We start from the raw sequence: 26325 nt of genomic DNA on the forward strand, positions 1-26325 counted from the left end.
AGGCCTTTTAAATATTTAAATATCTAATATTTTAAGATGAAGTGTGTAATTTTTTCTCCCATCTCAGTTTCATATGCAGAGACAACCACAAGCAAGCCATTTTTAGGTAGATTTCTTCAAAAGGCGTTTACACTGTGGCACTTTCAAAACATTGCTGTTTGAACATCCCAACCAGCCTGACACAGCAATACTGACTCAACCAATGGTACGAGTTTGTGGCGTGACTTTCGTTTATCTGACCAACAGAAGACTTGGGGGGGGGGACCTTTATGGGGAAACCTGTTTGAAACTGTCATAATTTTTGTGATTCCACTTAGTGACGGTATTCGCACAAAAAACTATGTATCAGCAAAAGAACTGAGAAAGAAGAGTCTAAAGAGAACAGATCATATCTGAATCTAAAAAGCCTGAGTGTTGATTGCTTTTGACCAAGATAAACTACAAACAACAGATTTCTGCTCTATTATCTAAGGATACCCATTTAGCAGGAAGAGTAGATTATATCTTAAGGGGGCTTCTATTAGGTCTTCCTGCCTGTTGCAGTGCTCAATTACTGTGCACTCTGGTTGGCTCACAGACCTCACAGCAACTTCTCATTACAGCAGTCACATGCGGTCACATAAAGGCTCACACTTTGAGAGATGCACTGTGGCCTTGTGCATTTAGATCAAACACACACACACACACACGGCTCTGCATACTCTATTGATTAAACTATACCGAGAGGAGGAGAACCAGACAGAATAAAATTAATGAATACCTGATGGCCACATCTGCCTCCAACCCACTTACATTCCTCTGCAGAGCTCTGTGGAAGGACAGGAGTGTGTTTTCTGGAGCCAGCTGAACAAGATAGAGAGATAGAAAGAAAGTACATTTTAAATGCATTACTCATGTGATCAAACAGCCTAAACATCAAGTACTGAAAGTAACTAGGCTGAATCTTATTAAACCTGTTAAAAACATGTTTATGGCATATTAATACCAAAACCAAGAGATTTTATTTTGCCTCCCAAAATTAAAGCCTACTAAGCCCTTTATTTATTGTTTACATTGTAACATTATTTTCATGACAATTATGCAAATATTCTTCTCCCCCAACTGTCATTACTGTAATGCAAAAAAAATTGTTGTTCTGGCTTTGATTTAGGATGATTTAAATGCAAAACATCATTGTATATACAGCATATGCTTTTTCAGTTCCGCCCACAAATTTTCTATCAGATTGAGGTCAGGGCTTTGTGATGGCCACTCCAATACCTTGACTTTGTTGTCCTTAAACCATTTTGCCACAACTTTGGAGGTATGCTTGGGGGTCATTGTCCATTTGGAAGAATCATTTGAGACCGACCTTTAACTTTCTGGCTGATGTCTTGAGATGTTGCTTCAATATACACATAATTTTCCTTCCTCATGATGCCATATTTTGTGAAGTGCACCAGTCCCTCCTGCAGCAAAGCACCCCCACAACATTATGCTGCCTCCCCCATGCTTCATGGTTGGGATTGTGTTCTTCGGCTTGCAAGCCTCTCCCTTTTTCCTCCAAACGATGGTCATTATGGCCAAACAGTTACATTTTTGTTTCATCAGACCAGAGGACATTTCTCCAAAATGTAAGATCTTTGTCCCCATGTGCACTTGCAAACTGTAGTCTGGCTTTTTTATGGCGGTTTTGGAACAGTGGCTTCTTCCTTGCTGAGCAGCCTTTCAGGTTATGTCGATATAGGACACGTTTTCCTGTGGATATAGATACTTGTCTACCTGTGTCCTCCAGCATCTTCACAAGGTCCTTTGCTGTTGTTTTGGGATTGATTTGCACTTTTCACCCCAAACTATGTTCATCTCTAGGAGACAGAATGCATCTCCTTCCTGAGTGGTATGATGGCTGCATGGTCCCATGGTGTACAGATGAACATGGTACCTTCAGGCATTTGGAAATTGCTCCCAAGGATGAACCAGACTTGTGGAGGTCCACAATTTTTTTTCTGAGGTCTTGGCTGATTTCTTTTGTTTTTCCCATGATGTCAAGCAAAGAGGCACCGAGTTTGAAGGTAGGCCTTAAAATTCATCCACAGGTACACCTCCAATTCAGTACACCTCCTAACAGAAGCTAACTGGCTAATTGCCTAAAGACTTGACATAATTTTCTGGAATTTTCCAAGCTGCTTAAAGGCACAGTTAACTTAGTGTATGTAAACTTCTGACCTACTGAAATTGTGATATAGTCAACTAAAAGTGAAACAATCTGTCTGTAAACAACTTTTGGAAAAATTACTCATGTCATGCACAAAGTAGATGTCCTAAACGACTTGCCCAAACTATAGTTTGCTAATATGAAATCTGTGGAGTGGTTAAAAATTAATTTTAATGACTTCAACCTAAGTGAATATAAACTTCTGACTTCAACTGTATGTAGTAACTGATTAGGATTATCCAATTAAGATTAACTATGATTAACAAATGCTGTGTAATATTGTAAAGTATAAGCAATATTTTCAATATGTGTAATATTTTCAGTAAAACATTATTGTATAATTAAAAAATACTGTATTATTGAATAATTACTGTATTACGGTAATTAATATCTACTGAGAATCACCACTGAGAATAATGGGGCTTACAAAAAACTCAAAAGACAGACATCTAAAAAGTTATTAAAAGTAAAATTATAATGGTCATAAAGCAGGCTTAATTTTCTGTATTATTATTATTATTATTTATTTTTTTATTTATTTTTTATACTAGGGTGAAATGTGACCTATCAATGTTTTCCTGGGATTTATCCAACAGATACAGAAAAGTGGAAACAGAAGAGTAACATACAAAAAACTTTTAGAGGTGCAAAAGACAGAGTAAATTGTTGCACCAATGGAACGATCAGTGCTGCTGAACCAGACTGTGAGACCCTTCTCACCCTGGAGATTAGCAGTAGCTAAACTCTTTTGTCTTATTTGGTTATAGATCAATAATTAATCTCATGGAGGGTTCACAGAGTGCTTGAGTGTCAGACAAATGCTCAATCTATGGCTCCTCTGTGGTTCATGCTTATGCAACAGCATGCAAGCAGCAACATGAGAGCATCTACACACATTAGGTCTTAATTTACTAGTATATGTGACAAAATATGTGTTAATGCAAAATGAGCATGAGCCGCTTTCTTTGAAGCATTAGAGAATGAGGAGAGGAATACAATAAGGTTCAACTGGAGCAGTGTGTTGCCTGTCTTTGCAGATCTCTTATGGTTATGACTCTCCTCTTTGAGCCTTGGCTTTTAAAGTCATGGTGGTCAATCAGCACCTTCATTCTCCAGCCAGCAACTGTGGTGTTGTGAACGCGTGTGTTCTCATCCCAAGTTTGGGTGTTTACAGCTGTAGCTAGGAGTGGAGTTCTCTCAGCAGACAATTACGTTCTCCCAAAAAAAGATGGATGATTACACATTGCTCACTAAACAGCCAGCTAAAATGTTACATAACACTGTGGGCAAAACTGAACAGAAACTATTCAGCTGGGATGGGATGTTGTTAAATGAACAGTTTACCCAAAAATGAAAATTCTGTCATTATTTACTCACCCTCACGTAATTCCCTGGTTGCTCTTTTTTATGTTATTATAATGAATGGGGACTGAATCTTTTCAAAAAGGAGGTGAAAACACCAAAAAGTTTAATAAAAATGGCCCATTATGACTTGTATGCTATATTACAAATAGTGTGAAGCCATACAATTGCTTTGTGTGAGAAACAAACGGCAATTTAAGTCACCATTCATTGACAAGTGAAATTCAGTGTGGATATTCAGTGAATAATGACTTAAATTTCAGTCCGTTTCTCTTGCAGAGCTATCAAATGGCTTGGAATATATCATAAGTCATTTGGAACTCTTTTACGATTCTTTTGTGGTGCTTTTTCGCTCTTTTTGAAGCTTGTAAATTTCAGTCTCCAGTCATTGTAACTGCATGGAAAAGACTGACCAGCAGTCTTCAGAATTTCTTCTTTTGTGTAACATGGAAGAAATTCAGCCATAGGTTTGTAATGACATGAGGGTGAGTAAACAATGAAAAAATTTAATTTTATCTTTTATTTATTGTTATTTGACTACAAAATGTAAAAGTAAATTTGCAGTTTTGTGTTCCATTGCAAAATAGTAATGACAACATGCACGCAAAACCCAATGTGCATTTGCTAATTCAGAACTAAATGATTCTTATGATACACATGAGTATATTAAAAACCCTTCATAACCAGCAAACCTTGAGACGCCTACACAGAGAATCTCAATGGCTTTTCCCTGAGTTACTGTATTTATAGCCATGAGAAGCAAGGGAAAGCAATATGGGAAAGATAAACTGATGAAGAAAGGGAGATATGCCTAAACAAAGAGATTCAGGAAGAGAGAGAGAGAGAGAGAGAGAGAGAGAGAGAGAGAGAGAGAGAGAAGACTGCCTCCATTAATGTTTGATGCAGCCTGAGAGGCAGGAAACTCATTGTGGCAGCTTACCATTGGAGCTCCTTGATGGCCGATGATGGAGGGGGCCGCTTTGAGACTCCCACGCTCCATGATGCATGGGGAGGTGATTGACAATGGAATGAAGTAGAGTGTGAGGAGAACACTCAGATAGATGAGGAGAACCATCACTTGGAACCCTAGGAGATCCAACAGTTTGGATTTAGCATTGTATTATTTAAAGTGATAGTCATCATTTACTCACTCTCGTGTCATTTCAAACCCACATGACTTTCTTCAGTTAAACACAAAAGGAGATTTTACGCAGAATGTCACCATTCTTTTTCATTGCATTTTTTTCCATGCTATGAAAGTGAATGTTGACTGAGGTGTTTTGCCCATATCGTTCTGCTTAAAGCCTGATTTATACGATGAAAGAAGCCAAACGTTTTTTCTTGTGGATGAACTAAAGCACCCTAGGCAAACAGAGCCAGCATTTTAACTACGCGTGACACTGTTTTTAAAATGAGTTTGTTTAGGGTGATGTCATGGTGTTTAACATCCTGTTCCAGCCACAAGTAAAGCCAATAAATAGGTTTTTCTCTCCGAGGAGCGCCGCTTTTAGCACTGTGGTGCTTCTTTGCTTTATTAAACTTGTCATGGCCCCTTGCACTTTTAAAAACTCTACTCATTTGTCGTGGCCGTGCTTCTTTTGTAGAGTTTGTGTTGCAAATCATTTAAAAATGTATACTTCCGCACAACCTCTGACAGACAGTTTTCAAAATGATAAATTTTTCCCCCACAGTAGCTGATTGGCTGACCTGTTTTTTTTCCAAGATGAAACATCTAAACGAAAATGTATTCTCTGAAGAAGAGAGGCAGGTTTCCTAGGCCCTATCAAAAGAACTTCAAGACAACTTAGAGAACTCTAGAGTTCACCAAGACAAAATTCTTAACTGTGAAAGGCAGCGTTGTCCAGTGCATTAATGACGACTTCCACATTTTTTTATATAATAACAAGGCTTCTGATTGACTAAATATTAAACCAGTTAAATATGCACTCGGTTGAATCAGATAGGCTTGAAAACGGAAATGAGGAATGTATACATATTTCCCCTAATGCTGCAACATGAAAAAACCAGTGCACTGAGCTCGTGGAGATAACACAACGTCTCTCGCTGTGACAGAGGGTTTCTCTTATACTGTATATCTCTCTTTAATAATTAACATCTGGTCAATAGTGAGTCATAACTGAGAGGCTGAGGGGGAGGAAGCAGGCTTACTGGTTTTCTCCACTCGCGCCACCTGTCCAGCCATCAGCCAGGCCAGAGCACTAACTGCAGCTAAAGCACCGATGTGCAGGAAGGGGCCTGTAGCCTGAACAAAAATTGGAGATAAATCCCACCACATACATTATAAATGCAGCAAAGCTTACACCAGAGACATATTAAGAGTAATATCTAGATGCACAACAGAGCAGCCTTACAGTATCTGCACAAAGTAATCAAAAAACTGGCCACAGTAACATTTCCAACATAGACAATATCTCAACTGTGTAGAATATGGTTATTCATTTGTGATGTATTTCCAAATACCTGTATCCAGCTATACTAAAAATACCACAAAATACCATGAACTGGATACGTTAGTTCTAAGATCAGTTATTTAAAAGAACATACCTGCAAAGAAATCCATACAATGTCCCATTCCTCTCCCCACATCTGAGAGACAGATATCACGCCAATTATTGTAGTGAGCAAAGCAACTGTCACACCAATCTAGTGAGGCAAAAATAAACAGACCAACTAAACAAATTTTACTTAAGATTATATTTTTATAGTGTTTAAACAGAGACCATATGATGATGTATGGTTTATGACAAAATAACACCAATGAGGAGACCGGTAAAGGGATAGATAACCCAAAAATGAAAATTCAGTAATTATTTACTAACTCACATGTTGTTCTAAAGCCATATGACTTTCATTTCTGGTGCACAAAGGGATACATTAAAAAGAAAAAGGTTCTGCTCACTGATCTAATGCAATGGCAAAGGCATAAAAACGTTCTCCCTTTTTGTACTGAAAAAAGTGAAAGAAGAGTGACTAAATAATGACTAGATTTTCATTTTGGGGTGAGTTATCCCTTTAAAAGTAATTCATTAATTCAATGAAAACTAACCTAAACCAAAATGCTCCATATTCGTTCATAGATTAACAGAAAATACAGCTTCACTCTGCCAATGTGGTCACACTCCCTCAGGGCATAACAAGGTGTTTGTGACATTGTGTCAAGGTTGATTTGGTTTGTCTTGCACAAATGTACAAGACTTTCTATTCTGGGTGAAGAAAAAACAGTTCAGAGGTTGACAGGTACCTTGTGGAGCCAGTGTAGGTTTAACTGCTGTCCAACAGCAACATGGCACAGGGCTAAAATCTGCAACAAACCAGAACAAGAAGAAATATAACTGAACAGAAGACAAACTAAAGTGAAATGCAGAATGGGTGGCAGCAGTTGCTTAAAGTGATAAATAGTGGTATGGAGCTAACAATGCAAAAAAAAAAAAAAAAAAAAAAAGATGGTTGGCTTGGTTACCCAACCTGGCAAAGCTGGTCTCCCAGCCAGACAGCTAAAAAGTGCCCAAAACCCTTCTAAAACCAGCCAAATGACCATCTTGACCAGGCTGGGCAGCCAGCTGAGACCAGCCAACCAGCTTAGGCTGGTTTTAGCTGTTTTGTTTTTTCAGCAGGAAACATCCCAATAATGTTCAATGGTTAACTAGTTGACATGTACACACATTTCTGAAAGAGATAGTAACAGCATTGGTGATTTTGGAGAGGTTTCAAAATGCAAAGACACAGTATCAGTGCTACAGAGTAGTGACAACTCACCATTAAAAATGCAATGTAGGTGAAGCCTGCAGCTGTGGTCGCCAATATGGGAATGGTTCCATCGCTCCACTCCCCTGAGCGGTTATATAAAAACCTACGAGAGTACAATATTGACAAAACATTAGAAACTGTTTATTCAGTATTAGAATTCCTGGATGTCTTATGTCTGATGGCCTCTGTAATGTTCAGACTGTATTAAAGCTAGGGCTGGGCGATATGTCTTAAAAATATCTCGATATTTTTCAGCCTATTGACATTATTCAATGTATATCTCAATAATTATGTATTTGCTCTAAAATGACTCAAAAGTGTTTTATTTTATTTATTTTTTTAAATCAGAGGAACCATCATTTCATCCAAACAGCCAAGAATATTTTAAAGACATTAAATAAAAACAATTCGTTTTTCATTTAATATACACAAGGGAGAATTAAATTCAATCATTTTCATTTATATGCACTTCATATTTATATTTCATACACAATGATACATAGTAGCTTAATAAAAAGCGTTATTTACCTTCAAATGTTTTTACTGTGCAAAGCTACATTACTGACTTATTTCTGAAACCCCAGTTGAACATTGCATAATACTAAATTATTACTGTGTGACACGTCAGGTTGATTATTATAATATAATGCTGAATTATCATTATTATTCTGATTATTAGATTTGTGTCATCCAAAAGTAATATATTTCTGTCCTGTTTACGTCATCTTCACAAGGAGCTTTTATTTCGACATAGAAAAGGCAAGACCTTTTTCACACTCCGGGTTTGGAACGTGGAAGTAAACGATTGCAGGGTAAACTTCGACTGGTGAATGGGAGATCACAGCAAATATCATTTTCACATACCCATTTGCTCCAAGAACAAAAGAAAAAATCCACTATTACATTTGAATGACTTTACAGAAGAAAAAAAAAAAAAAAGAGAGAGAGGAGGATTAAGACAGTCAGATGGGAGAAGATGCCAAATTTACTGTCACTCTCTCAGCAGCTGTTATCGAAATCCCCTCGCAGCAGTGGTAATTCATTTTTTCAAACTAATTCCAGGGTAATATAACAAAAAGCATATTGTTATAAAGTTACACTCAATATTAAAAAATAAAGATCATATAAAAAAGTTTGCTAGATTTACGCTGCTAAATAAGGAGGAAACGCGTCATCACAGTCTGTGAAAAAGGTCTATGTCTATTTGACAGTTTACAATGTTCTGCATTTCCTGTAACGCTGTAATTTCCCTCTTTTCTGTTATTCTGTGCCGCGTTTGTAGATTTGTATAATATCTTGTTGCGGTTACTAATATTTGGAATTACGTGAATGCTTGAATCTGCTTTACTTTGATTTTACAATGAACGTGAACTGATCTGAGAGCGCCAACATGCGTGTGCACACAGATCAGCGCGTCACCGGTTTGTTCTGAATCACACACAGACCAGGTTTATCTGTCTTTAAATCACAGCCTTTTGTGGATTAATAATTATATACGACCAACTCACCATTTTAATGTTATTTTGATTGTGCAGCCCTAAAGGATCGGGAAATTAGTCTACGGATGCTCTCTTTATGAAACTTAATGGCCAAATTAAAGCACATTAAAATCATCTCGATATTCACGATATTGGTGAATTTTACATCGTCAGCAAAATTATCTCGATTATATCACTAAAATTAGATATATCGCCCAGCCCTAATTAAAGCCTGAAAGTTCCTGAAAAACAAACAGAGGGTACTAATCTTTTGACAGGCTCCACATTTTTCCAGCTCACTTTTATGAGAACTGCTGATTATATAACTATACTTTTGCCAAAAGGAGTATGACAGACACATCTGTTTTGCAATAAAGCATAAATGCCTAGTGGGTATCTTCGTCACAAAAGGAGATAAAACATATGGCACAAAGGGGCACAGTATAAGTATTGGCTTTCTTAGCATCTAAACACTATGGCTCTGTTCGGAATAGCTTATTAGTATATGATATGTACAGTAGGTTATGTATATACTGCGCACAGTGCACATAGTATATACTGCAGCATTTAAGTGGTATGGTGGTATGCTATTCCAAACATTCCAGAAGAGGGGGAGGCTGATCCTAGATTGCCATAATTACTCCTTGGGCACTGATTGGCTGAGCTGAAGCTCAGTGGGAGGGGCCATATCAATGATCTGCCTGCTAGATGTATCTCCTTTCTAATCAGTGATTCTACGTGCACAGTCCCACAGGGTATTAGTTGGCTGTTGCTGCGAATCGGCCCTCTTGTCCTCTACAGTAGCATTAAGGACTCACATAGTACACATGAGGCTGTGCAGGGGGGTGGGGGTGGAGGCCACATGACAGAGGTGACATTGAAAAGGAAAAGAAAACAAGAGATGAAAGAATGATATACAGGAGAACGACCTTGAAGGACAAAGCAAACGACCTTGAAGGACAAAGCAAACTATGCCTTTTCACTGTCACTGTTGTTTTCATTGTCTTGAGGGAATTTTACGGAGTATGTGCCTCCTGGAATATTATCTGACAATGGGTACTGTAAACTGTCCTTAATTTAATAGCTATATTAGAAATGTTAATATAAATGTTTCTTGGGGCCTGGGTAGCTCAGTGAGTAAAGACGCTGACTACCACTCCTGGAGTCGCGAGATCGAATCCAGGGCATGCTGAGTGACTCCAGCCAGGTCTCCTAAGCAACTAAATTGGCCCGGTTGCTATGGAGGGTAGAGTCACATGGGGTAACCTCCTCCTGGTCACTATAACGTGGTTTTCGCTCTCGGTGGGGCACGTGGTGAGTTGTGCGTGGATGCCACGGAGAATAGCATGAAGCCTCCACACACGCTACGTCTCCGCGGTAATGCGCTCAACAAGCCACTTGATAAAATGCGCGGATCAACGGTCTCAGACACGGAGGCAACTGAGATTAGTCCTCGGCCACCCAGACTGAGTCGAGTTACTATGTCACCATGAGGAGCGCATTGGGAATTGGGCATTCCAAATTGGGGAGAAATATATATATATGTTTCTCATGTAGTGTGAATATTCTGCGGAATTATGCAGATTACATCTCCGAAAACCCCCATCATAACTGGAAAAATTTATACAGAATGTCTCTGGGTTCTTATAATGACTTACTCTAATTATTTCTGCAGTATATAGAATGTATATTGTACAGTGTATTCAAACCTTCTGTATGCATTAAATACCTGGATGACCAACTAAATTTGGAAACATATGCAGAGCATAATAAAGCACACTACGCATAATCCTGTATAATGCAATGTGCTAAACTTGACCTAGATCCAGAGTGTTGAATGCATCAGTATTCGTTAAGTAGCAAGCTAGTATTATATAACATATTTCCAGATATAGCATACTATACACAGTGGTTGATTTGTAAAGGGGGGGGGGTAACCATAAAGTAAAAAGTATTATAATACTTTCTTTGCACCTTGACTACAGGAGTATAAACAACTTAATAAAAAAAAATAAAAACAATTCAGACACTTTTTTTTTCTAAATTGTGGAGTTTTCTCAGGGTTACACCACATGACCTGAACAAAATGAGCCTTTTCATAAAAATGTCAAAATAAATAGTTTTTTTTTTTTAAAACATGCTCAGTCTTGAAGGTCTAAAGGTGTCTGCTTTGTTTTATGTTTTTTTTTTTTCTTTTTTTTTTTTATGGTCAACAAACAACAAAATGGTTACCTACATGTTGGTTACACCACATGACTTTGATTTTGTAGACAAAAGAGTTTTTAAAAATGAATCATATTTTAAAACAATTGTTTCACTGCTTATTTTAAGAAATAACAATAAATAATAATTCTGCACCTTTCATGCCAACATTTCTTTTTTCAAGAATTTCAGCTTTTAATTACTGTAGACTTTGACTTATATGCTCATCATAGAAAAGTTGTATTCAAGTAAATTATTTGTGTGAATATTTTGTATTTAATAGATCTGGACAAAAATTAGCATCACGTCATTGAACCTTACACATGGCCATAATATGCACCTGTTACCATCTGTGATTGTATTTTATGCTGATGTGGAAAGAATCCACATTATGAAAATGTTTGCTCTAGATTGTTCACTTACTGTCACACACACACGTATTCGACTCCAATAACCGAACTTACAAAAGTTTAGACCGTTTCTATGAAGGTGGTGCAAAAAGTTGTTCTACACACAAAGCCTACATGTTGTAACTGTACATTTGTCATAGAAATCTCTTACCTTCTGTTATCTTCTTTTTAAAGAAAGACAAAAGATTTACTTGTACTGTTCTCTTGGCCACAAAGTCCACGTAACTTTTGAAAACATTTGAACTCAACTCATCGCTAAACTACAGCACACCCGTTTGCCGGTGCTTTCAGAAAACTGGCGCCTTTTTGCGGTGGATAAAGAGCTTGCATGTTCATGGTTGCCAGATTGCTAACTAAAGTGTCACACTGGAAGAATATTTCCAAACTGTGTAAGTGTAAAGATCTGATTGGGGGATTTCACCTCTTGAAATCTGTCAACCACACACGTTGAAATCTAATTCTGATCAGCTAATCGCCGTTATTTAAAGTCTTTTATCAAATGTAGAGAATTAAACATTTTACTTGCCTGATTAGTTCTAAGCAATACATGAGAATTAATCTAAAGGGGATTGTAAGGGATGATGGTGATTTTACAAAGGGGATGGGCTTTGGTATTTCTTGCAACAAGGGGGATGGCATCCCCTCGCATTCCCCCTCAACTTGAGCCCTGACTATACAACAGAATAGCATACTCTCATACTACTCTTACCATTTCTGCAGTAAATAGCAAGTACACTGTGCATTGAACACATATTTTCTGTTCACATGGAATACACGGATGTATTTGGCATAATGTGCAGTATACAACAACTTTCCTTTTCTGGTGTGAATAATTCACCAAATTTACTATCAGTCTCGATTTTCAACATCTTTTTCTTGACTTATTCTTTGATCAGATTGCCAAAACTAAAATCTTTTTAAACAAACTTAAAAATGCTTAAAAATGCAAAATAACCGTAATTATTAGCTTTGAGATGATAACTGGATACCACTTTTTTAATTAAAAATGCAACTTAAGGCCATGTGACAAAAATGTTACATTCTAACCTTTGAAATCTTTATCATTGCATAATGCAGTGTTTCACATACCATTTTAAAAACAATAGAAGGCAGTATACAGTATTTACTGCCAAGTATGCAATAAGCAGTAGGCTAGTATTTCCATTCCGAACATAACCAAATCAACAGCCCAGCCTTAAGTAAAGTTATGCGCAATCTGTTTTTAACAGAGATCTCCATGAATTCTGGATTACATTAAGCATAGGATTATCCCAAATTTGTTTCAGGAAAGCTCATGATGTTCTTTGATACATATCTGCAGAGAATCAGAGATGAAAGTGTATGATGTAATAAGGCTTACTCACCAGTTAAACTCGCTGTAGTCATTGTGGGCCTCCCACCAGAAGTAAAACCACACCAGTAACAAGGAAAAAGTGCAGAAGAGAATGAATGACCACAAACACTCCCACTGAAACAGAAAAAAAACAAATACAAAAAAATACAACATACAAATTAATATAGACAAATTATGGAACCTGATTTTTTTTTATCTGTCTTTTACTATCAACATAATTACAATTAAATAGGGTTGGTGTCTGTATGCATCAACACAGTGACACACTGTTCCGAAAAACAGTCTTGGTAGATAGGAAACAATTATTCAAAATACTGTCAACACTGCTTTATGAAATTTCATATACAGTTCTCACAGTGCCTCAGGATATGTCTGCGTCCTCGATATAAAACTCAATTAAGCTGAATAGAGCTGCTTCAAAAGTGAGATCTCCCTTCAGCAGAGTTTCATTAAAGAAACATTAGTTCTATTCTGGGCAGGGCACCTTATCAGCTATACTGCCTGAATTCACCAATCACTTTCTCAACAAAGACATCAAGAACTATATATATGGACAATCCATCTGTACATACTGATACACTGCCTGGCCAAAAAAAAAAAAAAAAAAAGTTGCATACTCTATTTTATTGGATCGCCTTTAGCTTTGATTATGGTACGCATTCATCGTGGCATTGTTTCAACAGCCTTATGCAACATCACAACATTTATTTCCATCCAGAGTTGCATACATTTTTGGCCGAGATCTTGTATTGACGACAGGAGAGTCAAACCACTCCGTAAAGTCTTCTCCAGCACATCCCAAAGACTTTCAATGGGGTCAAGGTGAGGACTCTGTGGTGGCCAATTCCTGTTTCACAATTTGAGCCAGATGAATCTTGGCATTGTCGTCCTGGAATATGCCCGTGCCGTCAGGGAAGAAAAAAATCCATTGATGGGATAACCTGAACATTCAGTACATTGAGGTAGTCAGCTGACTTCATTTTATTGCCGCATAACGTTGCTGAGCCTAGACCTGACCAACTGAAGCAACCCCAGATCATAACACTGTCTTAAATCCAAACGGCAACTTTTTTTTTTTTTTTTGGCCAGGCAGTGTACATAACTGGAAAAAACACCCTGCCAGGTGTCACAACATTATAAAACGATGGATTAGATGTGCAGCACATATACCGTAAATCCTACAATCCTCTGCTCTGTCACTAGTTACACCCCTGCCATTGCATTATCAGAGGTCCAGTCACTGGTTTAAGAGGTCTCCAACAAATGGCACACTGTTTTAATGATCAGAACGTTAATATCAGTTGTCAATGGGGCCACTATTATTTTGCTTTACATATTTATACATACTGAATTTATTTATATTACAGTATTTGTTATTGTTGCTTTACACTGAATAGTGTTTGAATGCGACTAGTTTAAGCACCTCTCTAGCATACAGTATGCACAGATTACAGTAGGGTTTCCCATGGCTTAAAGCAAGGGTACAACCATACTGTGTTCTACAGCTGAAACCTTTCCTAGTGGATAATAATTGTGCACTGAGTCTCTACAAGCATTCCCCAAGACAATGCAGTACTGAAGAATATCTTCTTGGGGAGAGATGATTTTTCAGTATATAACTTGCACTTCCCACACATTTTTGTTTGCACTTACCCCTGGCACAGCCAACTTCTGAACAATAACCAATCTACCATGAATAACGCCCACACTTACGAATATCACCATTTGTTTGGCTAAAAGAGAACCAACTGTTTTTTTCCCCTAGTCTGTTTGAGCGTGCACAATAAAATTACAGACAGTGCTACTGTGGAATCACATAAACCACAAAAAATACACATTAAAGCATTATGTCTGAACAAATTTATGATTAAATAGGGCCACAAATGTTCTTATAATTTTCAAATCATCATAATTTTTCATAATGGTACTCCTCTTTAATCCATTTGGCAGCCAGGCTGATCCTCAGGCAGATTAAGTTTTAGCTGTATATATAATTGCTGCATATGACAGACTGTATTTAGACAAATTACATTAACCATCAAACTTTGGGAATCAAAAAAAACACACCTCAATACTGAGTGATGCCTTATAAAAGACATAATACAGCGTTGGATACATTTTAAACTGATTTCTAAATGAATAAATTCCATTAGACACAGATTTGGTTACATACTGAAATTTGCGTTTTCAGTCAACATAAAATCAAAATAGACCCTATTTACTTTCTTAAAGCATGTTACGGTCTTATTGTGAATGATTCATCAGTGCACATTATTCCAAATATTTAAAAAAGTAACTTGTTCTTCTAAAACAACTTTGCTGATGTCACTTAGGCCATGAACACTAATGGAAAATGTTAAAGCGCTATTTCGCCATTGTTTTTATTTTTAGCAAACTCGCATTCAGGTTCAACTACATTCTGGTATGGAACATCCACTTTTCAGAATCCAAACAATTTTCAAAGGATAAAAGCAAGTCCTATTCCAAAAATTTTCTCTAGCCTGTTTGACTCAGAAACATTAGACACATTAAAGAAATAAAATGGGTTGTGAACTGGATTCACATTGATTTTTCATGAGAAAAGCAAGACTACAGTAGTTACTTCAATAAAAGTAAGTTTGGGCACAAAGAACTCACACGGTCACTATCTTCTTCCTCATGGTTTAACACAATGAATGAAAACATAGCCTGTCATGAGGAAGGCAGGGCAATGACAACAGTTTTGTTAAGAAATTAATGATCCTCATGAAAAGCAGTTAGAAAGCATGTATTAATTCCTAAAACCCCATCATCCAAAAACAATTAGATATAGATGGATAAAGAGTATTTGAGGTAATTCTAAGTGGAAAAATAATACATCCAAATAAATGCTGCTTAACCGGAGATCACCAACCAGTAGCACAGTATGTCTGAATGCATAAAATCAATAGCCTACCAAAAAATAGGTCAAACGTGGTATTGTGTTTCCAAATGATTTTTCCATCAATTGGACAAGAGTAATGTTTAGCACTGACTAATCCCATACATTTTCTATTTTCTGAAGCAAATGTGAGAGGTGCTGTGCAAAAATTGCTGCCACAAATGCTTGGTTGTTGTGTGTGGTTGCTAGGGCATTGCTCTGTGGTTGCAAGGGTGTTCTGGGTTGCTTACTGGCCCAAGTCAAAAGAGCCCACCTCTAAATCTTTATGATATTTTGATCCCTAGATATGACTCGGGTCTCTCCTTCATTTAAAGACTTTGGTATTTTACACCATTTTATCATCCGCCATGTGGAAATCGTAAGTCAGATTGCTTTGAAATTTACAAGCATACCTCTCCTCAGGAAGCTGCATGATTTGAGATATCATTGACATGTCCATAGTATAAACTTTTTTGAATGAGTTGAGGCAGATTAATGCTTCTGCGTTGAGCCAATGCCGTAGTCTATCTGTAGCTACGGCGGTTACGGCACAGCCTGATGTGCACCTCTCCAAAAATGTAACAATGCGTCATGTTTACACAGACCACAACAGCTGTGACTGGTCTGCTTTTTCACCTGAGACCGTCCCCCATGATGATAAAAAAAGATATCTGAGGAAGCGTCGCATTTTCTCCAAGATCATTTTAAGATCACTGCATCAAATCACATTGTATTTGGCTTCATTTTAATCGGGAGCATCTGCTGTTTATGTTTCATGAAGTTTTGAACAAACCCCTAACCAGTGTTGGGGGTAACACGTTTCAAGTAATGCACGTTATGTAATCAGATTACTTTTTTCTAGTAATGAGTAAAGTAACAATATTTTTTTATTTTAGACTATAATATCAGAGTTACTTTTTTAATAAAGAAACACGTTGCTTTTGTACATCTCTACTTTCCCCGTATTGCGAGAAATCAGGAGTAAAAGTGTGCAAACATTAGGGAGGAGACGTACTGCATGATGGCCATTGTAGTTCTACAGATTGTGAGGCCAGAGACTATTTAGCAGAGATGAGTCACTTCTATTTAAATGAATGTGAGAAATTGGAACACCCAACCAAGAAGCTCTAGCACCCAACAGTCAATGGATGTAGAAAGGTAGTCTAGCCTTGCAGATAAAACAGTCATTCACCTTTTAGACACAGACTCGGTTGAGTGATTCTGAGCAGCACTGGGAGTCAAATTGTGTCTCCTGCCTTTCCACTAAACAAGAATATCATCTCATTTTTTTCAAAAGCACTTAAATGGAAAAACTGCCACTGTTCTGCTGATCTGAGATGACAGTGTCACTCCACTTCTTAGTACCAAACTCACTGTAAGTCAAATGCTTCCTGAGGGGAAAGTAGAAATTATATTCTGTGAGACAGTATCTGTACCTTGAATGTCTCCTTTTTACAATCACAGAGTTATGTCAGTGTTTTTGGAGGCAAAGACATGCCTGAAGAACTCCTGCCTTAAAAAATTATTATATAATAAATTAAAATATTTCACATCAACACAATCCCTGCACATTTGTTTTAATGCTGTAAAGTAAGTGCAGAGTAAACTCTGGATAATTAGTTAAGGCGGGGCGATATGTTACAGTGGCTGGTTTTAATGATCTTCATTAAGTTAGAGGCATATCTGATGCTGAAATATGGGGCATAATAACAACATCTCGGAAAATAAGATCGTCTGAGCACTGGCTGCAATTATGACAATTAGTTATTTATTTTTTTACATTTCCTGTGCCAACAAAAATGACATTCTACAAACTGATCCAAAGTCGCAAAATAAAGCAGCTTTCTGCTTTGTGTTAAGACGCATTTCAATGGAGTGGCTTGACTTTGATGTTTGCAGGCACACATCTGCTCCCTTGAGGCACACACTGTAGTTCAAAATCCCACAGACTGCTAAATATCCAGTCCACAGAGGCAAAGGGCAAAGAGCACAGTAAGGCCAGCTTCCCGAGGTGAGAGAGACAGAGGGGGAGATGAGGGGAGAGAGAGAGTGAAGAGAGACAAATGGGAATGATAGGGGGGTAGTTCAACAGCTTTCATAACAGTATCATTCTGTGGTAATCCCACCAGTAAACCGGCTGCAAAATCAAGTCTTTAAAAAAAACAGACTGACCTGGTCTCAACAAGATCTCACACAATCCATTAACAGAATCTGTAAAAAGCATTTCCATTATACTTTTGTATGGTACTACATATCTGTCTCAAAACCAGACAACACAAGTGTAAAAAGACAGGGATGGTGTGTCAATGGGTGTAGAATTTAGGTCAGGTAGAATTAAGGATATTGTAGCAGTATAACCCTAATCCACAGAGCAGTAAATTAAATACAGCTAGTACTGTTCAATTGAATTCACAGCTCTGTGGGTTAGGGGTGATTATTTCTTCTGAACAGTCCAGGAGTAAAAGTGGAAAAGGTGTAGTGTAAATTCTCAGCACAACACTGGTATTTACACTGTGATTTACATTTACATGGTGATTGCAAAAAGTTACAACCAGAAATGCTGTATATTGTAATGAAAATGCTGTGATCTTGACAAATTTTCAATTGAAATTACACTTTTTGTTTCTATATATAATATTTCCATTGAAGTTTATTGTGTCACTGGGATGTGCTACCTTTCCATATATGCAAAAAAGGCCAAATTAATTGTGTATTTTCAACATGGAACTTTGAAAAAGCCTCAGTTACCATTCACTTTCATTGCATTGTTTTATTCATACAATGAAAGATGAACAGCGACTGAGGCTATCATTCTGCTTAGCTTTTTCTATTTGTAACAGAGAAAAGGATGGCAGAATTTTCATTTTTGGGTAAACTATCCTTTTAAATCTCACAAGATGCAGCATTAGGTCACATTGTAGGAAACATGCTGGCACTAGAATTCACCCATAGATATATTCATCAAAGCCATTTAAATGCGGACGTGCTAATGTAAAAACATGAGCTTCCTGAAACAGACTGACAAGAGAGCAGAAAGAATCTTGTATAGAGGTGCAAACTAACTGTAGACTCCTACATCTGCATCCAAACTAATACAGAACATTGCAGTAATCAGATTAATATGTGCAAAAAACCATCAAGGGAATGGAAAGTAATTACAGACATCATCATGTATAACTGAAGAATGGCATGCCTTTAAGAGTCCTATTGTGATACTGATGCTATTACTGTCTGTACGTTCTCTCCACTTCAGTGGGCAAACACTGCCACCCATGTATTCAAACTGATTGGCTGGGTGGCCTCTGGCAGAGTCGGTGGCTGTGCAGTACCTACTGCAGGCTGGAGCCACCGTCTGTCACTTTGCATCATGTCTGTGGTAACAATCTGCCCTCAGAACTGACTAGAAGAGGGCATCAAACTTCAAACTTCAAACTATTTCAAACAAGAAATCAAAATTCATCAATGCACATTATTCCAAATATTTAAAAAAGTAACTTGCTCTTCTTTTGAAACAACTTTGCTGATGTCACTTAGGCCATGCAGACTATTGGAAAATGTTAAAAAGCTATTTCGCCAGATTCCTGGTGACACCATACAAGGATCGGACATGTGAACGGTGAACTCTGCGCACTTTACTAGTTTTAAAATTTGTAATAATATAAACTGGTGAGATTCGATACACTGATCCATAACTGTTTTAGGAGGACAATGTGTCAAAGAATTCAAAATCCTCGGGCTCTGGACACATTAAAAGTCACTAACGTGCTCATGCTGACACACCCGAACAGGCCCCAAGCTAGGGAGTCAGTTTTGTCGGAGAAGTGAGGGAATTGTGGTGAGAGATGCGGAACACGTTGGCGATGCTGACGAATGTCATTGCTGACTTGTATGATCTTGCTGTGATACATCAATCGATCGCTGCCATGGAGACGAAATTCTCTGAGGTGGTTACAAGAGTGGGGGATGTCGAGAAACGGATAGATTATCTGGAGTCATTGGAGAGGGAATTATCTGCTAATCCACTAGCGACCAAGGTGGATTTGAAGCTTGTCTGGGAGAAGTTGGAGGACATGGAGAACCGTAGCCGGAGGAATAACGTCCGTATTGTTGGAATTCCTGGGGTCAGGATATGGTGAAATCCCTGGAAGGGCTCTTTCCAAATCTGCTTGACATAACAGGCCATAAGCTGGAAATCGAGCAAGCTCACAGGGTTCCTTCTTGGCGAGTTGCAAAGGGAGTCAGGCCCCGATCAATTCTTGCCAAATATCTGAGATCATCCGATAAAGATCTTGTATTACGTGAGGCGAGAAGTAAAGGAAGGCTTTCTTGGAAAAACCACAGCATTTTCTTTTTCCCAGACTTTGCAAATTCAACAAGAAAGAAACATGATCTATTCAAGGAATGCATGAAAATTTTACATCAACGGAAGGTCGCTTTTGCACTGATATTCCCGGCCAAATTGAGAATAGATGCTAAGGATGGCCATAAAACATTCACATGCCCACAGCAAGCGATGTCCTTCATAAAGTCAGTGGAGTAAGTTATCTTGTGGTATTCACATTGCAGCTGAATGAACCGTCTCACTGAACATCCACTTGAGTGTTCGAGGAAACTTGAGCGCCATTTTGTTTTCTTTTTGTGCTCTTTGTGCTTATGCCTCCTATTGGATGGAGTTTGTTTTTTGGAGTATTCTTGCAAGACATTGGAGTGATTAGGTCATTTGTTGCACCCATGCTGTAACTGAATGGGCTCCCTGAACATTCGTTTGACTGTTCGAGGAAACTGAGTACCCTTTTTTTCTTCTCTCTTTTTGTGCTGGTTCCGCCTATTGGCTCGAGTTTGTTTTATAGATTATCTTTTGTTGTGTAATTCTGTCTCACAAAATTTGTATAGAAACACCGGACTTGAGCAATCCGACGGCAAAGTTGTCGCGGAGGTTCTCGTAAGCATGCATGGACTGTTCGAATTTAGAGGGATGGATGCCAGTTGGCACTGTCGCACTGTCTTTTCTTTTTTCTGTTTGTCTGGTTCTGGGGGAAGTTCGGGGTTTGATTGTTGCACTAATGTTGGAATGTGGTCTTTATAATTTTGTTTTTGACACACAATCTATTTTTTCTTATATGTCAAAATGTCAAATGTTAAAATGAGTGGATTGTCTCTCCACGTGGAATGTGAATGGGTTGGGGCACATCATAAAAAGAAGGAAGGTTATTTCTCTTCTTAAGCATAAGAAATATCATATAGTGTTTCTTTCAGGGGCAAAGTCTTATTTTAGCTAATATTTATGCATCTAACATTGATGATCAGGGGTATTTATATATTATCTTGAAGGGATGTTGCAAGCCGCTGGCACCCATCATGATATAATATTGGGAGGAGACTTTAATCTTTTGATGGACTCAGTCCTTGATCATAGTGAAGCAAAAGTGTGCAAGCCCCCTAGAGCAACATTGACGCTTCAAAGGATGTGTAAAAATCTTGGTCTTACAGATATTTGGAGACTTCTGAACCCGTCTGGTAGGGACTGTAAATTTTTTTCCATCCGTCCATAAGATTTACTCTAGAATAGATTCTTTTTTTATATCTAAGTCCCTCATTTCATCTGTTGTTGATTGCTCAATTGGAAACATTTTAGTCTCAGATCACGCCCTGGTGTGTTTAGAGGTGTCGCCACATATGGAGAAAAGGAAATCATATAGTTGGCACTTTAATGTATCCCTTTTGCAAGATCTTGAATTCCAACAAATGTTAAAGGCTGAAATCAATGTTTATATGGAGACCAACTGGTCCTCAGTATCCTCTGTGGGCGTGGCTTGGGAGGCACTTAAGGCAGTTCTTAGGGGCCAGATCATACAGTATGCCTCATTCACCAAAAAATCCAAAGCACAAGAACTCGTGGAATTGGATGGGAATATTAAAAGTGCAGAGGCAGAGCTGAAGTGCCGAATGTGGTCTAATGGCCTCAGAGAATTGACCCGACTGAAATACAGATATAATACTATTTTGGGGTGGAAGGTTGAGTTTTGGCTATTCAGGGCAAGACAGTCATACTTTGACTCGGGGGACAAGGCAGGAAAACCTCTGGCTAGAATCTTTTTCCTATCATTCCCTCAGTGAAATCTGCTGGTGGTAAAATATTTACCTCAGCCATTGATATTAATAATGCTTTTAAAGAATTATATCTTGATCTCTATAGTTCCACGTCTTCATCTACTGGTGAGGATATTAGAAACTTTGTGGAACCATTAGAACTTCCTAAACTGACAGTTGAGCAAAACAATTCTCTTGATTCTGAGATAACCTTGGAGGAGCTTGGCGAGGTAATTAAGGCCTTGCCTACAGTCAAGGCCCTGGGGCCAGATGGCTTTGCTGCTGATTTTTTTAGATCTTATGCTACAGAATTGGCTCACTTTTGCTAGAAGTCTATACGGAGTCATTAAAGAATGGAAAGCTTCCACCAACCATGACACAAGCCCGGATCAGTCTGATTCTTAAGATCCAAGTGAGTGTAAGAGTTACCGTCCAATTTCCCTGATCCAGCTAGACGTTAAAATATTGTCAAAGATTCTGGCTAACCAATTAAGTTATGACATCTCTTATTCATATAGATCAGGTGGGGTTTATTCGGGGGCATAGCTCTTCTGATAACATTAGGTGTTTCATCAATATCATGTGACGGTGAATGATCAGATTCCATTTGCTGCCATCTCACTTGATGCTGAAAAGGCGTTTGATATGGTAGAATGAGACTATCTTTTTAAGTATTTGGAAATGTACGTGTTCGGGAATACTTTTATTGGTTGGATTAAGTTACTTTATAGACACCCGTAGCGGCGGTACAAATGAATGGAATGAATTTCAGAGTAATTTACTCTGGATAGGGGCACCCAGAAGGGTTGCTCTCTTTCCCCATTATTGTTCTGTCTTGCCCTGGAAACATTAGCAGCCGCGATAAGAAAGGAGGATGATTTTCCAGGGGTGGTGGCGGAAGGTGTGGCGCATAAGCTTTTGCTTTACGCAGATTATATTTTATTATTTGTCTCTGACCCTACTAGATCTATGCCTTGCCTCCACAGAATTATTCATTCCTTTTCTAAATTCTCAGTTAATTGGTCTAAATCCGAAGCCTTGGCTCTGACAGCATACTGCCCGGTAACGGCTTTTCAGCCGGGCGCCTTCCAGTGGCCCAAACAGGGCATTAAGTATTTGGGTATTATATTTCCAGCAAATTTGTGTGATTTAAGTTTAATTTTAAATTTTCAAGCGATGTGGGCAGGTGGGCTTCATTACATTTATCTATGATTGGGAAGGTTAATGTTATTCAAATGAAGTGTATTTCAAAATTCAACTACCTGCTACAATCTCTCCCTATAGATGTCCGCCTCTCTTATTTCAAGCAATTTGATAGCATAGCGAAGTCCTTCATTTGGAATGGTAAACGCCCCAGATTACATTTCAGTAAGTTGCATAGGCCAATTGACAAAGGTAGGCTAGGCCTACCCAAGATTTTGTTTTATTATTATGCATTCGGTCCTGAGAGAACCCCTCCCTGGTTTTGTACTGAACAGGAAGTTCTTGCCCCCATTTTGCCATTGCAAAGCCTTTCTATCAAACTGACAAGAGAAGGTAGTTTTTCTCAATTGCTTTGGCTCAATTCTTGAATGAGAATAATTTTTTTCAAAACAATAAGTTCAAATATCTGAACAATTAGTTTCTTGTTCACAGCAGATTTGAATTTTGTATTCATTTAAGCAAATTGCACGTGTTTTGGCACATGTGTGCAAAAGAGTAAGTACAATTGTCTACAATTTGCACAATAACTAAATGCACATGGCTTGCTGATCAAAACTGAGTTGATTCTCAGTGAAACTGTCATACACTTCACAACTTCTGAACATTTTCATCATGAGCCATCACATGAAAAATGATCCATTCAATTATTAAAATCTGTCAGACATACATGTATATTCCAAAAATATCTATGACATGGAATGTTTGTGATGACTGCTAAATCTAATGCCAAGTCTGCTAAATGTTCACTATATATGACTTTTTAAGAAATGTGTAAAAATCGACATGTAAATGTGAATTTTCCGTTTACACATTGCTACAAAAATAAATGTACTGTATACATACAAATGTGCATATCCTTTTTCGGTGTACTAAAGTATTGTACAGTATTGACTTTTCCCAGTAAAATTTTACCTACTGTTGAAATTGGTATCTACAAAGCTCAGTGTGATCCACAATAGCATTCAGCAAGACAAAACTGAAATTGTATAATACAGTAAGCAGTCAGAGTCAACAAAAAAGTAGAACAAAAATGAAATTTGCCATGGTGAAAAAACATTAAACATTTTGACCAGTACGGCGCACACGATGACAAAAAAAAAAACGTTTATTTTGGTGGCATTGGCCAGTTTACTAACACAATAACTAGGTTTTGAAGCATGAATTAAATATTTTGGGTGAGTTACTACATTTTGCAGACATGCAATAGAGTTGTGATGCCCCATAAAACAGTTGTGACAATTGCACTTACAGTTTAGAGAATGTTAAGACTGTTTCAAAAAATTAGCCAAAGCAATTATTAAAAATTGTAAGTTACACCCGTTATCTCGCATTTGCATGCTGTAAGGACATGTGTCCAGAGTGTTTAATTCAGACATTTATTTAAATGTTGCGTCGAGCATATGTCTGATCCCAAAGTTATGTATTAATAAGTCCCCTTTCTGCTGGTCAGAGTGGATTGTGAGTGTTCAGATCCTTTGAAAATATGGTTCAACATTTTGGGATCCCCAGGTCTCAATTCTTTAGGTATTTACAGCTGTGCCACCTGCTCTGTACTATTTTTGGGAATAGCATACACCCCCCTAAAGCGACAGATACTCTGGGTGTGGTGATTACTGCTTTTGGAAAAGGTCATGAGGCATCACTGTATTACTCTCTGCTAGTTCAGAGTCTGGGGCATGGAGCTTCAACTTCTCTAAAGAGATTATGGGAGAAAGATTTAAACTTGGTATTGGAGGAGGGAATGTGGGCTAGGATTCTAAAAAACATCAAGTCTGCATGTAGAGATGCAAGGGTGCGCCTTATGCAATTTAAGATTCTACATCGATTCTATTGGACACCTCTAGATTGTATAGGCTTGGTCTTAAAGACACACCCAGCTGCTGGCGATGCCAGTCAGAAGATGGGGACACAACCCACACAAGTGGTGTGTTAAGATCCAAGAATTTTGGTTGAGGGTTCAGAGTTTTGTGTGACGTTTTGGGCACTCAAATTTCATTTTGCCCCAGACTCTGTATTTTAGGCGACGAACCAGTCATTAATATAGGGGATAAGTCAAAAAAATTGGGTTCTAGCTAGTGTTATGATCGGTAGACAGGTCATCCTAAGGGGATGGAAGTCGGCTGGAGCGCCCTCATTTCAGGAGTGGTACACGGAGATGGGCAGGGTAGCGGCATTTGAGGAGATGACATGTAGAAGGCTAGTCAACTGGGATTTGTCCAACAGGAAATGGGGCAGCTATTTAGTCTTTTTGGAAGGCTCTCTGGGAGGGGCGGCGGAGAGAGACTAGTGGCTTTGGATGTGTGTGTTGTAACCTTTTTGTTTTTGAGAGCATGCTTTTTATGTTTTTTTTTTTATGTTTCTAAGAATTTTCTGCTGTTTTATTGTCTATTTATGTGTCTTTGTCAGTTAGCTTTCGACCACTGAGGTGCTTGTTTGTGTCAGGTGGGGGGTGGGGGTGGGGGGGTAAAATATGATTTCATGTGGTTTGATTCTGCATTTTCTGTTGTGTCTATTTGATTTGCTGCATGGAATCAATACAAATTGTAAAAAAAAAAAGAAGCTATTTTGCCATTGTTTGTAGCAAACTCACATTCAGGTTCAACTAAATTCTGGTATGGTACATCCACTTTTCATAATCCAAACAATTCCCAATAGATAAAATCAAGTCCCATTCAAAACAAATTTCTCTAGCCTGTTTGACTCGGAATATTAGTCACATAAAAGAAATAAAATGGGTTGTGAACTGGATTCGCACTGATTTTATGAGAAATGTAAGACTACAGTAGTTACTTCAATAAAAGTATGGGCACAAAAAACTCACATGGTCATGATCTTCTTGCTCATCATTTAACACAGTGAATGAAAAAATATTCTGTCATGAAACATGCAGTATTTATCCACCAATCCAAGACATATTAGAACTGTGTGCCCACAAAAGATGTTAAATGTTAAAAGGGTATTTTGTTTTTCTCTCAGTGTTCTTGGTACTTTCGGGATGAGCTAATATCGCAGTGTCGGGCTGGTTGGGATGCTCAAAAAAAAAAAAAAAAAAAAAAGAGCAATAAAAGACAGTTAAGCAGATACAGACCACTAGTATTAAAATGAATGAAAGAAGCTGAAACGGCCAACGGATGTATAAAAAAAAAAAGTCCTGCCTTACAGGTAAAAGAGCCAATTACCTTTTAAATACAGACATCAGCTGTCAGTCAACTCCAGAATGCACATCCGCATTTGCTGAAACAGCTAATAAAAGTTAATTATTTTTAGCTTGATCTGAGCTAAAGCAGCAAAATTAAAGATACCATTGTTGTCAAATTTACTAGGGCTGCCCCCTAATAGTCGACCAAAGGTTAGTCGATGAGAAG

General features: G+C 38.0%; 1 protein-coding gene across 9 annotated transcripts in view; it reads right to left on the reverse strand.

The window, feature by feature from the left end:
• Nucleotides 1-26325, reverse strand: part of LOC127429778 (glycerophosphodiester phosphodiesterase domain-containing protein 5-like) — an 87822-nt gene that overhangs the window by 10632 nt on the left and 50865 nt on the right. For all 9 annotated transcript variants that reach the window (XR_007895336.1, XR_007895335.1, XM_051678961.1 and 6 more), the window contains 7 exons: nucleotides 12779-12882; nucleotides 7334-7427; nucleotides 6819-6878; nucleotides 6122-6220; nucleotides 5726-5819; nucleotides 4497-4642; nucleotides 761-843 (listed from right to left, as the gene is read on the reverse strand). Coding sequence is in view for 7 of the 9 variants with exons in the window: in XM_051678961.1 (XP_051534921.1) it covers nucleotides 761-843; nucleotides 4497-4642; nucleotides 5726-5819; nucleotides 6122-6220; nucleotides 6819-6878; nucleotides 7334-7427; nucleotides 12779-12882 (680 nt within the window). In the remaining 2 variants the exon portion in view is untranslated. The remainder of the gene's footprint in view (nucleotides 1-760; nucleotides 844-4496; nucleotides 4643-5725; nucleotides 5820-6121; nucleotides 6221-6818; nucleotides 6879-7333; nucleotides 7428-12778; nucleotides 12883-26325) is intronic.

This window comes from Myxocyprinus asiaticus, chromosome 39 (genome assembly GCF_019703515.2).
Source record: "Myxocyprinus asiaticus isolate MX2 ecotype Aquarium Trade chromosome 39, UBuf_Myxa_2, whole genome shotgun sequence".
In the NCBI taxonomy this organism is placed as follows: Eukaryota; Metazoa; Chordata; class Actinopteri; order Cypriniformes; family Catostomidae; genus Myxocyprinus; species Myxocyprinus asiaticus.